The 16,268-nt window shown below is 39.3% G+C and overlaps 1 protein-coding gene across 5 annotated transcripts in view; it reads right to left on the reverse strand.

Moving 5' to 3' along the window:
* The window catches only part of Fggy (FGGY carbohydrate kinase domain containing), a 407,006-nt gene that overhangs the window by 356,465 nt on the left and 34,273 nt on the right, over positions 1–16,268 (reverse strand). For all 5 annotated transcript variants that reach the window (XM_040757148.1, XM_040757147.1, XM_040757146.1 and 2 more), the window contains exon 3: positions 1,809–1,920. In XM_040757148.1, the coding sequence (XP_040613082.1) occupies positions 1,809–1,920 (112 nt within the window). The remainder of the gene's footprint in view (positions 1–1,808; positions 1,921–16,268) is intronic.

Consider the following 16,268-nt stretch of genomic DNA (forward strand, 5'->3'; position numbering starts at 1 on the left):
ATGGGAACACAGAGGGGCATCTTAGAGGAGTCTCTCCTGAGCTGAGTATAGGGCTGCACACACAGACAAGCTTTATTTAATTCTGAAAATGCCTGGTCACTGCTCAGCCAAGTAAGAGAAAGAGAAACAAGGAGCATAGCACGGACAGCATGGAGAGCAAAACACAGACACAGAAACGTATTTTAAGGGAATTTGAGGTTGTTCTAGAAGATAGGACTAGAGCAGGGTGTTCATCCTTACTCACTACTCATGCATTTAAAAACGTGAACACTCGCTCAAGATGTATTGTATTCCCAGCAAACAACAAAATAATAATAATATAACAATAATCACAATAACACAATATGAAAAATCATCTAAATGTTAGGTTATTGTTGCACACAGCAAACTACATCCAAACTCCCTTCACAGCCTACAATTATCACCACTGGGCAATCCCACCCCCAAAACTTCACTAAGGGAACAGTTAAAACTAGCCTTGGGTACACAGCTAGGGGTCTGTAGGGGGAGAAAGAACAGGTACCTGGCTGACCTTCAAAGCAAGAAAGATGTCTTTAAAAGGCAAATAGTGAGCCTATTGTTCCCACAGTGATGCTTACTGTTCTTAAACAGTTTTCCTTAGTCTGTATTGGTTTCTCATCCTTTGGTTAAAATCTAAAGACAGCCACACTTTTGCCAACCTTGTGGGTTTGATTTTAATGATTTTCAGAGTTGCCTGCCTGATACGCATAATCACTTGGGCCAGCCACGACTTGGTCCCCACCCTGAAGGCAGAAAAAGGTTTTCAGGAAAACATTAAAAGCACCTTTAAACTTCTAATTTCATTTTCAAGAACAATATAATCCACCTCAGATGAAAATCTACCCTTCATGTAATCTGTAGGAAGTCAAGAAGGTGGTGAGGGGTTGAGTCAGCTGGACGCAGCTGAAGAATGGGCACACTGTAGTATTATAGGAAGAATGGCAGCGTTCCACTTCACGGAGTTGCCACTGAGCTCTGCTTTAAATGAGGTGCTTTTAACACGACTATCCACAGAGGGAAGCAGGATGGTGTGCAGAGAGATACACCCTCAAGCAGCTTTAAGAAGGAGGCATGATCTTCCACTGTTAATGTCACTTCAAATATTTTTACTGCCCATTCACTTGTACCCATAAAATTTGCACAGCCAGAAATACCACAGAAACCAAGACTGATAAAACTTATGATGATAAGTGTTAATTATCAACTTGAAGAATTCAGAATTCCTGGGAGATGGGTCTCTGAGCTTGCCAGTGAGGGCTTTTCTTAATTGGGTTAATTAGCGTGGGAAGACCCACCCTGGATGTGGGCAGGACCATCTCAAAGGGAAGGCCCTGAAGTGAATGAGAGGGGCAGAGGGTGTGAAGCAGCTTGCACACACACTTGTTGCTCTTGTCTTCTGACTGCAGATATAAAGTGATCAGCTGCTTCAAGTTCCTGTGGCCATGACTTCCCTGCCTCCATGCAATGTGAAACTGCAAGTTAAAGTAAACCTTCTCCCCCTGAGAGGACTTCTGATGGAATATTTCATCATCAACACAAAACAAATCTAAAGTTCCACTTCAAGCCAACCACATACACATTTTGGAAGATAAACCTCATGAATATTCGCTTGTGAAAAGAGGTCCGGTTGACAATAATACCCCAGTCATAATTACAAAGAAAATACAATTTTTAGTAGATAAGAAGCTATGGACTCCTTGAAATTTAGGATTCTTGGCATTTAAAGTTCTAAACATCAGACTTCCTTCGGCAGCAGCCTGAAGAGGAAGGGACAAGAGCAGACCTACCTTCATGGTTTACTGGTAAAGGATGAAACTGTTCGTCCAAGACAACCAAAGAACACGTGGCATCAAACCCAAGTCCTCGGATTCGGTTTACATCAATCCCTTGAACAATTCTCTGTTTTAAAAGCAAGAAAACAAAATATCAATTACAACATGGGCTCTTAAGACCTTGAAGACAAGTTACTATTATAAGGAAATGCAAGCAAATTTTTTTAAATTACCTAAAACAGGTCATAAAAAGTTTAGCATCATCACCATTTCATTTAAATCAATTCTCCATCATATAATGCTATGTGTCCAAATGTCAGAGAGGGCTTCCAGCAGCAGAACCCCACAGCTGTCATCCTAAATGAGATATGCTGACAGGGAAATCATTCCTGAAACATGTCAAAGTCCTCAGGTTTCCGTCACGGAAACTTTATAGTTGGGAACAGAGAAATGGCTGAAGGGTTAAGAGCACCTGCTGCACACTGAGATCAGTTCCCAGCACCCACACAGTGACTCATAATCATCTGTAACTCAATCCCAAGGGACTTGACTCACTCTTCTGACCTCTGCAGGCACCAGGGATACACACGGCACCCTGAGGAAGATCACACATACACATGAAATACAATTTTAGAAATTCTTCTCTAGTGGGGTTCAAGCTGGAGCCCAGTGGCCTGCATCATGTGCACAAGGGCCTGAATTCAGTTCCCAACACTGAAAAGCCAAAAGAAAAGTTTTATGATGAAGCCAACTGAGACCTTTGATCCATGATGTCATAAAAATGTCTAAATTTTAAAATAATCTTTGACTTTCTAAAAAAAATTAATGTCACTGAAATACTAGAAGAACATATAAATTAATAAAAAAGACAAGCAATCTAATTGAAAATAATATAAAGAAAAGGTCAACGTGTACGAAGTTTTCCGACTGTACTACAATTAGGCAATGCAAATAAAATAGCAATTTTTCTTCTTACATTTGTGAAAATGTTAAAGGTTAGCTGTATATAGTAATGACTCCACCCCTCTTAAAGCATCTATGAACAGATAATGGTTAATTACATTCATTTAGTCACAAAACAGAAGGAGGGGGAGAAAAAAAGGGATCAGAAGAGCATAGGACAGTAGAAGAGGGAGAAGTAGGGAAGATAGAAGGGGGGCTGCAAAAGTGGTATGGAGTGGTAAGATCAAAAGACATTACATACGTGCATGAAAATGTCGCAATAAAACCCATTACTGTCCATAATGAATATACACCAATAAAAATTTAAAAGAAATTTAGAAGTAACGCTACTTGAACATTATTATAGCAAAGTAAATACTGGGTACAAATTTGTAAAGTACCTTGACAGTGCCTATTAAAATATACTTAGAACTACTGGTCCAGCAATATCACTTTTGGAAACATATCTTAGAAAATTATGACCTTAAGTAAATAAAGTCATATATAATATGACTACTTGCTAACAATAGACTTAAAAACGCAATAAATTATGTTTTACCAAATAAATTATGCTGTATTTATACAAGAGAATACAGAAACTAAAAAGAGACACAAAGAAGAAATTTCCAGGCATACCGCTATGACAGGGTCAGCAAATCTTCCTAAGAAAATAAAAAATAATACTGAATAAAATCATCAATCAAAACCACTTGATGGCTATGGAAATTGATCAAAGATACATAATAAATTGAGAAGCATATGCTTTGAAAAAAGAAATTTATGCTTAAAAGATAGAAAATTTAATTTTAACTCGAGGTTTATGTAGTTTCTCTGGGGAAATTTACACAACATTTAAGGAGGAAGCATTATCAATGTCAGACATAAAGGACAGAACAAAGAGGAGAGCATGTCCACCAAATCCTACATGGTGAGCATTGCATTAACATCAATTGGAAAGACATTAGAAAGGGCACTACAGAAGAGTGTTTGTCAAAAGCATAGGTATAAAAATAGTCAGCAAAATACAAGCAAACCTGATACCACAGCACACAAAACTGATATTCATGTGTAATTACCCCAGAATCTGCAAGGGTGGTTTAAAAATCTTTAAATATTATAAGACATATCTTAACAGAATACATCACAAACATAAAATTATAACCTCAAATACTCCAAAACATTCCTTCAAAACAAAAACAACAAATGAAAAACTAAAAGCAGAATAGAAGATACAGAAACAAAACAAAACATCAGAAAAACTAAGAGCTAATAACATAACTAATTGTAAGATTAATTATTACCCCCAAAAGACGCACAGAAAGGACATTTCCATTAGCATTTCTACCAAACATGGGATAGCATTCAGGGCCAGTGAAATAAGGGAAGAAAAATAAATTAAAGGAATAAAAATTACAAAAAGCTGGTGTTGTTGGTGCACGCCTTTAATGCCAGCAATCGTGAGGCAGAGGCAGGCAGATCTCTGTGAGTTCGAGGCCATCCTGGTCTACAGAGTGAGTTCCAGGACAGCCTCCAAAACAGTACAGAGAAACCCTCTCTGGAAAAAAAATTAGAAAAAAGAAAAGCTAACAGTGTTTCTTTGCCAATGATATGATTCACATGCTGAAAATGCAAAAATATGAAAAAATGAAAAACCTGAAAAAATTACTAGAGGGTCCAGGGAAATGGGTTAAGAGCAATTTCTGCTCTTGTAGAGGACTTAGGTTTGGTTCCAAACATCTAAATTGGTGTGACTCACAACTGCTTGTAACTGCACCTCCAAGAAGATTTGATGCTTCTGGCTTCCAAGGGCACATTCACTCATGTGAACAACACACACACACACACACACACACACACACAAATAAAAATAAAACCTTTAAAAAGCTATTAGAACTATGCGGAGCACAGGTTTTCAAACTACGACCTGATGATTCTCTGATTTCCTCATGTGTCCACTGTTATGTCCTCCTTTTCAGCCCTCAATTTGGTTATTTCCTGGCCTCTACTCTTTCTCAGTGAGTCTGTTTCTTTGTGTTCTAGAGATTTCAGTTGTATTATTAATTCTCTAGTGAAACTATTCTCCCGTTTCTTCATGTGGGCACTTACTGCGATGAACTGTCCTATTAGCACTGCTTTCAAAGTGTCCCATAAGTTTGGGTATGTTGTGTCTCCATTCTCATTGAATTCTAGGAAGTCTTTAATTTCTTTTCTTAATTCTTCTTTGACCAAGGAATGATACAGTTGTGCATTATTCAATTTCTATGAGTTTGTAGGGTTTCTGCAATTTGTGTTGTTGTTGAATTCTAATTTTAACATATGGTGGTCTGATAAGATACATAGAGTTATTCCAATTTTTTCGTACCTGTTGATGTTTGATATGTTGCCAAGTATGTGGTCAATTTTTGAGAAGGTTCCATCTAGCGCTGATAAGAAGGCATATTCTTTTTTATTTAGATGGAATTTTCTATTGATGTCTGTTAAACCCAATTGGGTCATAACTTCTATTAGTTTCTTTGCTGCTTTCTTAAGTTTCTGTCTGGCAGTCCTGTCTAGTGGTGAGAGTGGGGTGTTGAAGCCTCCCACCATAAGTGTGTGGGGCTTTATATGTGATTTGAGTTTTAGTTATGCTTCTTTTTATGAACGTGGATGCCTTTGTATTTGGGGCATAGATGTTCAGAAACAAAACTTCATCTTTATGGATTTCTCCTGTGATGAATATGAAATGACCCCCTTCATCCCTTTGACTGATTTCATTTTAAAGTCTAATTTGTTAGATATTAGGATTGTTACCCTTGCTTGTTTCTTGGGCTCATTTGATTGGAAAATCGTTTCCCAACCCTGAACTCTGAGGTAACGTCTGTCTTTGAGGCTGAGGTGTGTTTCTTGTATGCAGCAGAAGGATGGTTTCTGTCTTTGAATCCATTCTTTTAACCTGTGTCTTTTTATGGGTGAGTATATATTGAGGGATATTAATGACCATTGATTGCTCATTCTTCTTTGATTTGGAATGGTTGGTGGTGGTGAAATTATAAGCAGATTTCCACTTTTTCTTTTGGCTGTTGGTAGACAGGGATTCTCTAATGCCTATGTTTTTCTTGTTGTAGTTAACTTCCTTGGGTTGGAGTTTTCCTTCCAGAACTTTATGTAGGGCTGGTTTAGTGGATATGTATTGTTTGAATGTGGTTTTGTCAAGGAATATCTTTCTCCATCTATAGTTATTGAAAGCTTTTCTAGGTATAATAGTCTGAGCTGACATCTGTGGTCTTTTAGTGTTGGTAGAATATCTATCCAGGACCTTCTGGCTTTCAGAGTTTCCAGGGAGAAGTCAGGTGTAATTGACAGGTTTGCCTTTATATGTTTCTTGACCTTTATCCTTAGGCACTCTTAATATTCTTTCTTTATTCTGTATGTTTGGGGGTCTTGATTATTATGTGGCAAGGGGATTTTTTTTGTGTGATCCATTCTATTTGTTCTATAAGCTTCTTGTACCTTCATTGGCATGTCTTTCTTTAGGTTAGGAAAGATTTCTTCTATGATTTTATTGAATATATTTTCTGCCTCTTTGAGGTGGCTTTCTTCACCTTCTTCTATACCTATTATTCTTAGGTTTGGTCTTTTCACGGTGTCCCATATTTCCTGGATATTTTGTGTTAGGGACTTTTTTGGACTTAAGATTTTTTTTCGTTGATGAATTTATTTCTCCTAGTGTATCTTCAACACCTGAGATTCTCTCTTCCATCTCTTGTATTCTGTTGGTTATACTTGCATCTGTAGTACCTGACTGTTTGCTAAGTTTTTCTATTTCCAGCCTTCTTTCAGACTGTGTTTTTTTATTGTCTCTATTTCAGTTTTCAACCCTTGCATTGTTTGAATTGTTTAATAAGTAAATATAATAAGACTACAGATTGAAGGTTAACAAATAAAAGTCAATCGCATTTCTACACGGTGGCAACTAACATATCAAAAATAAAATCAAGAATAATCCCATTGATAACAACATAAAAATATACAAGATCAAGGTTGAAGGTCTCATTTGTATCAAACTCTCTCAAGACTCAGAACATCTCAGAAGAAGAAGCAGAAAGAATGTGGAATGCTATCCTTGGATATGACATAACTATTACACACATGAAGTTATAGCAGTTTTGGTTCCTGTACAAAATGGAGCCTATCAGTATGCTCCTGAGACCCCACCCATCCCCAAGGAGCTGGCAATTGGTTGCTGCTGGAAGCAGAGGAGTCATTTTTCAGGGGGTAGATGCTGGTAGGCTGCTCATTCCCAGCTCTGGGAAGCGATTCCACACCCATTTGCATGTACACAAGACTAACTGGACTCACTGGATTATAGAGAAGTGGAGGAGGAGGACAAAGGAAGGAAGGATAAAGATGGAAAGAGGAAATATTTGGGAACTCAAATGGAGTGGAATGTGGGTATTTGGGGTTGACATGATCAAGACACAGTGTGTGCTGGTTTGAAAGAAAATGTCCCCAAAGGAAGTGGCACTATTAGGAGGTGGGGCCTTGCTGGAGGAAGTGTGCCACTTGAGAGTCAGGCTTTGAGGTCTCTTTTGCTCAAGCCTCTCTCAGAATGACACAGTCAACTTCCTGTTGCCTGCAAGATGTAGCCCTCTCAACTACAGCACCATATCTGCCTGCACACTATCATGCTCCCCATCATGATGATAATGGACTGAACCTCTGAAACTGTAAGCAAGCCACCCCAATTAAATGGGAGTCGGCATGGTCATGTTGTCTCTTCATGTATACATATAGACATTTTATAGATATATGAAATTGTCAAATAATACAAAATATTCTTTGTGTAAAAAGAAGTCCAAGGTTTATACCCTGAGGTAATAGAACACTGCTACGAAGGGTACATGTGAAGAAGCAAGTAATGCTCAGAAAATTTGACACTGTTAAGATGGCAATTTCTTCAAGTTAATGTACATATCCTATGTCAAATATTAAAGAAACACGGGGAAAGTAAAGCTTTCAAGAACTGTAGGCTCAAATGCAAAATATGACTACTCTTGAAAAAGCTGATTGTGATTTTCATCTGTATTCCCCCTAATGGTTAATGATGTTGGACATCTTCACAAAAATTTGTTCTTAATTAGGGACAGAACTATGAAAAAACCAAGATCAATGTGCATGATTTGCTAAAGAGATTGGCAGAGAGTCAACATAATTGTAGAGGCCCTAAGGGCATTTCAAAAACCTCAGAATCAACACTCCTGTAACAAGCTCAAAGACAAAGATTGCCAAATCTATGCCAAGCATCATGACCAGAGCACTCTCCCTGGGATCCCATTCCTTCTTTTCACCAACAAAGGGTCCCATGGCAATTGCAGCTGTGGTTCAAACAGGTCCAAGTTAGTGGCCTTTGCTGGTAACTATATTGTACCAGGCCACCAACTAGCTCCTAAATCATGACATGGAGACTTACTAGTTTTGAATGTTCAGCCTTATCTTAGTTCCTATGTCAATCTGCTTTTCTTTATCTAAAATTTTCCTCGGGCTTTTCACCTTTCTTTCTTTCTTTCTTCCTTCCTTCCTTTCTTCCTTTCTTTCTTTCCTTCTTTCTTTCTTTTCTTTCTTTCTTTCTTTCTTTCTGTCCTACTTTCCTGCTTCTCATGTCCAGCTGGTGGTATATGCATGAGTGCAGCATGTATATGTGCAGATGATTCTGTGCATGCTTGAAAGTGAGGACAATTTTCTCCTATTACTGTCCACCTTATTTGTTAACAGTGTTTCTCACTGAATCCGAGGTTTGCCATTTTGGCTAGGCTGGCTGGTCAGAGGGACATTATAATGTCCCTGTCACTTTCCCCAATACCCAAGGCTGGAGTTATAGGAGCACACTGCTCCACCCACCATTTATGTGTGTTCCTGGAGATCTCCATGCTTGCATATGGAGCACTGGATCTACTAAGCCACCTCCCCAGGCTCCCTGGACGTGGAGTTTTAAACTCATCCCAAAATGCAGAACGTTGCCCTATTGGAACTATTAGACTTGCAATCTGGGTTCCCATTTCTTAGTATTTAATATGCATCACAAAAGAGCTACACACAATTGCTTCAGATTTCCAACAAAGGCAGTATTGCATTTTTGAAGTAATATTAGCAACATATGCTCAAATGTTGCCATATATGCAGCATCTACTATGCCATGTGCATGATTTGGTTCCTTGACTTTAATCAGCAATAAAATGCAATAAAAGAAAAACTTAATATATTATGCATTTATGGTTACATGGGACATCTAACAGTGACAAACCAGTCCTAAAATCTCCTTGTCATGTGGCTTTTTTGGCCTCTGTCCCCATAGTGCACATCAATGGGTTCACCCATGTCTGAGAGCCTGAAGTTAGCCAAAAGAGGAAGTTTGAGAAAATATGGGTGACTCAATGAAAGCCCAGAGCAGGCAACACAGGACATGGTATCCAACAGTCAGCCACCTCTTGGTTTCAACTCTACCACTTTTGCACTGATCTCAGTCATTCTAAGTCTTGGTTTCCTGGAAATACGGGGACCACACAGGGAAAGATCTCAGGCTTTGGGGGTTTGCAGTATTGCAGAATCAGAGCACCTCCATGGAAGGCAGAGAGCGTACCCAACACTGCATGAATTATGTATATTTAAGGTGTTTCATGCTCAAAGTACAGTACGTTCTCTGATATGCACACAAATACAAATGATAGGCAAAGATGAAGCAACAGCAAACTGCAGACTCAAATCTTTGTGAGGATTTATGAGTGTACCTTTCTACTAAAACAAAGATAGTGGTTTCTCATTTTATTTCATGGAATCCCCCAAGGTCTACAACGCCCTGGGTTCAAATCACAGTTTTTCAGTGGTAAAATCCCCATGTCTCCACTTCTACAAGAGGCCACTCACAGGAATTGATAAAATAATGGTGCTATACATTAAGCCTGACTTAGATAGCTAGCCTTACAAGGATATACCTTGCAAGCATACCTCTCCATGCCAAGGGACACCCCCTCCCCCTTTCCCCTCCTTGCCTGTCCCAGAGAACTGCTTTCATGGTCGCATTAACACAAGGCCTCTGGGACTCAGCCATGAACCTTTATTTATAGTCTTGTTAGTGGAAGAAGAAAGTGTAGTAAACTCACTCCAGAAATCTGGCAGAAAGAGATTTCCCTTGCTAGAGACAAATCACATCATTCTTCTAAAGAATTTCCAGGGATCGGGTTTGCTGAAGCCTCATTTGGGAAACTGATCCATGTCTAACTACTGTCAATTTGCAGCTCGGGAGCAGCAAACAAGAATGTGGGGAAGGGACTGTGCATCTTTTGCTCTTACTATGGCAATGGCATCAATCCTGCATGTGGTTTAAATCAGCAAGCTCTGCCATATTGGGTGTAGCTATGGCATTCCCAAGAATCCCCCAACACACACACACTGAGAGCTGGGCGTGTGCAGATCTAGTTTTATATTCAAGCTCTGTTGAGAGCAGGGTGAAAGCCCCAGGGCATCATGGACAGAATCCAGCTCATAGCAGAGGCCCAGGGGGCTGGTACTGTACTCTCTCAAACACGGATTTGAATGTCTTTGTCAGCTGCACAGGCATGCATAAAGCTATGCGGTATCAGATGCCCTTGGGTCCTACCATGCCACTACCTGCACAACCCGCACACTCACTCAGTTGGTCCCTAGGAAACACAATCAAGTCCTTCTAGGTTAGGCTGTGTTCGTACAGATATTTGGGAAACAATGGAAAGCAAAATACTTTTCTTTAATCCCTGCTCTTTAGGAGATGACATTTTAACATAGGTCAGTGTTTCTCAAGCCTACTTAATGCTGTGACCCTTTAATACAGTTCCTCATGTTGTAGTGATTCACACCCATAAAATTGTTTTTGTTACCATTTCATAACTGTAATTTTGTTATTGTTGTGAATTGTAATGTAAATATCCATGACCTTAGGCAACCCTCATGAAAGGGTCATTTGACCCCCAAAGGGGTTGTGAGCTACAGGTTGAGAACTGCTAGCATTGGTAAATAACCAATGAGTCAAATAAATGAGAGAGTATAAGTATAAAATACTCACAGATTAGTCAAATGGATCATAAGTACCGGAGTTGGGAAACTTGTTTTTCAACAAAGGGAGTCTTGAGGAAGGACTTTCCAGAATAAGCAGCTGACCTTGTTTAAATCTGGGTAGTGTTCTTGGCAGGGATGAAGCTAAGGGGGAGGCCCTGAGCCAGGAACATCAATGAAATGAAAAAGAAAAGTTATATGGGGCATGCTACATACAAGGCCCCAAAACAGAACTGTCTGACACCTCCTGCAGTGACCAATGAAAGCAAAAATTCTAGACCTAAATTTTACATAGTGTATGGGTATTCCCTGATGACAAGCAATGAATGAAAGCCAGAGACTACCATTTATGTCAGTGGTCAAACGTTCTTCTACTAGCTCAAGTTCTGAATGCCCCTCTGTCTTCTCCTCTGCCACTGTGTCCTACGAGACAACTCTTCCCATTTGTTCCTCTGCAAAATGTCTGATCCTGACATAGTCAAAAGCAGGAAGATGCTCTAGGAAGAGTGGCTCTATATTTGAACACAGGACAGAGGATGGGGGCTGGAACCGAGAGCCAGGAGAGCACATCAAGAATGACCCAGAACGAATCATGGCGCGACTGAGGGTTGGAAACAAAAGAGTAACAATCAGTTTAAACATAGAAAGCACCACTCTAGCTTCAAGAGACTAGATCAGAGAAGCAACACAGATGCTAACACATGGACTTAGCTCTGAAAATTATGTGGGCAGTAAGTGCTGGCAGCAGAGAATACACGGACTTCTCCCATCTGAGCCGAGGCTGTTGCTACCTGGAAACCCTGGAAATGTCATTCAACTATCTAGGCCCCAGTTTATCTTTCCATCTGTCAAATGGAAACGATAATCTTGCCCCTATTTACCTTGTAAGCATAACTGAAATCATATGGAGGTGTTTTTGCAAACTTATTACAATTCTATGAATATAATAAGTTAAAATTATTGCTCAACCCCGCATGTCCTTCTCTTCATTGTCCATACAGCAAGAACCAATGTAGAACAAATTGAACTTCATTAGTTTCATGTTTGTGGATTTTTATCTTCATGTAGATAAGTAATTTCATATTTAGGAGCAGAGAACTTGTGATGTTTCTCTAAGTAAGTTCCAGTGCTCAACAAAGAGTATACCATCCAGTAGGTGCTCCATAAATATTTTCACACTAAATAAAATAACAATATCTGGGGCTAATGAAACAGCTCAAAACTGCTGCAAAAACATGAGATCAAGAGGATCATTAGGGTTCAATAGCCAGACAGCATAGCTTACTAGGTGAGAGCCCCAAGGGAGAGACTCTTGCTTCAAAAGCAAGGTAGACAGCACCTTAGGAATGACATTCCAGGTTGTCATCCAGCTTTTACACACACTTTCACACACACACATGTGCATACCTGTATAGACACACATATGCACACATATGCACACAATGTGCACCAATAGGAACATTTACATCATACATATAAATGCACAAACACAGACATGAATATAAATTTCAAAATAGAACAGAATTCATCAATGGCAATTAGCCACATGATTCTTTCAGCTTATTTTCTTTTTTCCAGTGGAAATGAAATACTCTAAGAAGTTGTGATGTTCCTGTGTCCTTGGAATGATACATATTTGTGGATCCAAAAAATGCACTTTAAGATCAGGGTCTGTGTGTAACGAGCATTCTTCCTGCAGCCTGGTCCCAGAGCCGCATCAACCCCAAATAACACACAGAGACTCTATTAGTTATAATGCTGTTGGCCAATGTCTAGGGATTCTTATTGGCTAGTTCTGTCTTAAGTATTAACCCATAACTACATATATATTTCTATAAGGTCTTACCTTACCAAGGACACCAACCTCATGAGTCCTCTCTTCTCAGGATCACATGGAAAATCTCTACTCTTGACTACATTTCCCAGACTCCTCCTCGACTCCTAGTGCCACCTATCTTGTTTCCCTATTGGCCAACAGTGCTTTATTCATCAACCAATAAGACAAACATATACACAGGAGGACTTCCCCCCATCATCTCCTCTTTTCTGTTCAAATAAAAAGAAAGGTTTTAACTTTAACACAGTCAAAATATATATAATAGAACAGTTATCAAGAACTACAGTTACAATATTTAGTCCATTAACATTTAGTGAGATTTAAAGAAAGTAGGGCTGGAAAGATGGCTCAGAGGTTAAGAGCACTGGCTGCTCTCCCAGAGATTCTGAGTTCAATTCCCAGCAACCACATAGTGACTCACAACCATCTGTAATGTGACTTGGTGCCCTCTTCTGGCCTGGGCAGAACACTGTATACATAATAAATAAATGATTATTTAAAAAAAAGATTTAAAGAAAGTATTTTATCATCTATCCAAGCTGTGTGAGTCTAAAGTCTTATATATAGCCTATCTTTTATCATAACTAAGGAAAACTAAAATTATAACTGTCTTCAACTCCATCAAAGACCACAGAAGGATAATATATAAGCACTAGAATTGACAAAGACATCTCACTACCTGGACAGTCATCTGAAGTTCCTCTGTAATGTTGCGGCATCCACTTCAGCCCATTGGCCACAGTGTGTCTGGTAGACTTCTCAGCAAAGCAGGAAATTTTAAACTGTCCATTGGCATTGACAGTTTGTCAGTCATCTTTTTGTGTCCTGTAGAATGTCTGGCAGACTCTTCCATAAAGCAGGAACCCTTTAGGACTGTTCCATCAACTTCAGCAGTCACTGTCCTGTGGGTCTTGAATGTCCAGTCTACCAAACAGTAAAGGTAAGAGCAGTTTCTTGCCCAAATGGCTAATTTTGCCATGTTGAAAGCAAACTCCATAATGAGTTTCTTTGATGCCCATCTTCCTCTCAGACGTAATTGGTGTGCCAGGAGTAGTTTTGTCTCACTATCATGAAAAACCCTAAACCATTTAAATGCCATATATTCTGTAGGTCTTTGAAAGGTTTGAAGAATACCTATTCATCTCAAATACATCTCTGTATATCTAGAAAACCTAACTAACCCAACTATAAGTTATGACTATCATGGGTGACTATAAACAATCTGTATTTAATTATGTATTACATTTTAAAAGATCAGTATAAACAGAATACTTAAACAAGAGGAGAAATATATATATCACAAAGTTGACCTTAAATTTGTTTCAATAAATGAAAATCCATACCAATACAAAGTATTCATTTGTATATAATATTCCCTTTTTTCCTTTAGAAAGAGATTGACTGTGAGCATTACCAGGTATAACCAATCCTGTATAAATGAAAACAAGCATTTATATACAACATTTGGGAATGTGGGCATTGTTCTCTCCAAATTACTTCCTGCTGTTAGGGGGTGCTGTTTTGGGGATCCAAAGAAGACCCAGAAATCCTGACTGTAGTGGTCTGTAACTGTATAATCTCAGCTTTTTTGGGATGATGGATCACCTGGGCCACTGTTTCAGGGTGTCTTGCTTTATCAAACCATATAAGTCTGGAAGGAATCCACAACTTTTTATTTTTTGTGGGAACATAAGCAAAAACTCTTTTTTAAAGAAACAAGTCCTTATATTTAAATTTAGAAGTCAAAGCATTTTTAAAATATATAAGTTAGATTAATTTAGCAGCATTTATAAGTGTATTTTAGCAGTTGTTGTTCCTTCCTTAGCAATTGAACAACTTAGCATACAGTATGCAGACTCTGTGTATTTTCCATCTCTATGTGGCTTTTTGATTACTCTACATCTTTTAATTTTACTTTTATGAGACAGGGTTTCTCTGTGTACTTTGGCTGCCCTTGAACTCTCTCTGTACACCAAACTAGCCTTGAAATCACAGAGATCTCTTTGTCTCTGCCTCCCAAGTGCTGGAATTAAAAGTATGTGTCACCACACCCAGTTACTTTCTTTCTTTTCTTTTTTTTAACCACTATCCTGTTTACCTCTTAGAGGTTTTACTTTATCTGAATCTGACTTTACTGTAAATCTTTATGTTTTTCTGACCACATGTCTTTTATCTGCTAAACAACATTGCTAAAATTAAAGCCTCAGCTGTTTTAACTGTTGTCTTCCCAAGATAGCAGGCCTAGGAAGTTAACCGCCATCCCTGAGAGCTGTGCTTACTGCCAGGGTCTATGCTGCCATCAAGCAGCATGCTGCTTATTGGGAGATGTGGTAACTGCCATTGCCAGCTGCTTGTATACACCATTCTTGCTTGGTAGTGGGGCCTCTTAAAAGAGCCCTGCGGTTTTTTGATGCTTATCTCCAGTCAGGAAGACTCCCTCAAGGGTGCAACATGAGTTCTCTGCTTGTCTCTAGCAAAACACAGCCCACCCAAGAAAAATGCTGATACCAAAAGCCATTCTTCTCTCTGTTCTTCTGTTTTTTAAAAATCCCTTTTTAAACTTTTGTTAAGTGGAAATGTGTGCCTCAAGTCTGGGTGCCATTGTGTAATGAGCATTCTTCCCGTCCATCCTGGTCCCAGAGCCATGTCAGTCCCAAATGAACATGTTATAGTAATTATGAAGTTGTTGATCATGTGTTATGGTTTCTTAATGGCTAACTCTGACTTAATCATTAACCCATAACTACTAATGTATATATTTTTACAAGGACTTATCTTTCTGGGGATGCCAGCCTCAAGCATCCTCTCTTCCTAGGATCACATGGTGACTCTCTACTCTTGACTACATTTCCCAGACTCCTACTCGACTCCTAGTCCCACTTACCTTGTTTCCCTATTGGCCAACATTGCTTTATGTAACAACCAATAGGACAAACATATACACAGAAGGACTTTCCGCATCAACTGTGTGTGTCTCCTAGGACTTTCATGTTTCCAGAGAATGTTTTAGATGTGCTGAATAGTGACCCAACAAAGACATGCCAATTGGAAGGGCCCATATTCTCCCCATGAGCAAGTAAAGGCACTACCATGCAGTGCCTACACAAGCCAACAAGGTGAGCTCCTGGCCCCACACAGCAGCACCCTAAAACACTTCTGACTCGAAGGAGTCACAGGGAGGGGTTGTGACTAGAGAGGGGGGATGAGGTCCTCAAAGCCTTCCTTTGAATCATTGTAAGACCCCTTGCTGCTTCTGAACTACTTCAAAGTCCTCTTTTTACATCTTCAAGAGAAGAAAAACTATTAACAACTATTGTTATAAGGAGAAAATGAAGCGATGGGCAAACAATATTGAGCACAGCATCTAGAACATGATTGATTAACCATGGAATGCAAGCTGCCATCATCATCATAGCTACCTTGTCATTATTACTGGTACTTTTATTGTCATTAACACTCCCCAGGGATAAAATTAATCGCAGAGGATGTGGAATAAACAAGGAAAAGGAAGTCCACAACTGCTCTCAAGGTCTCTGCTTCCTGGAGTCAGTGAGAAAGCATACCCAGGCCAGAACAGAAGGGTCAACAACCCTTGACCTAGACCAGTGGTTCTCAACCTGTGGGTTATGACC

This window comes from Mesocricetus auratus, unplaced genomic scaffold (genome assembly GCF_017639785.1).
Source record: "Mesocricetus auratus isolate SY011 unplaced genomic scaffold, BCM_Maur_2.0 Super-Scaffold_100014, whole genome shotgun sequence".
Classification (NCBI taxonomy): domain Eukaryota; kingdom Metazoa; phylum Chordata; class Mammalia; order Rodentia; family Cricetidae; genus Mesocricetus; species Mesocricetus auratus.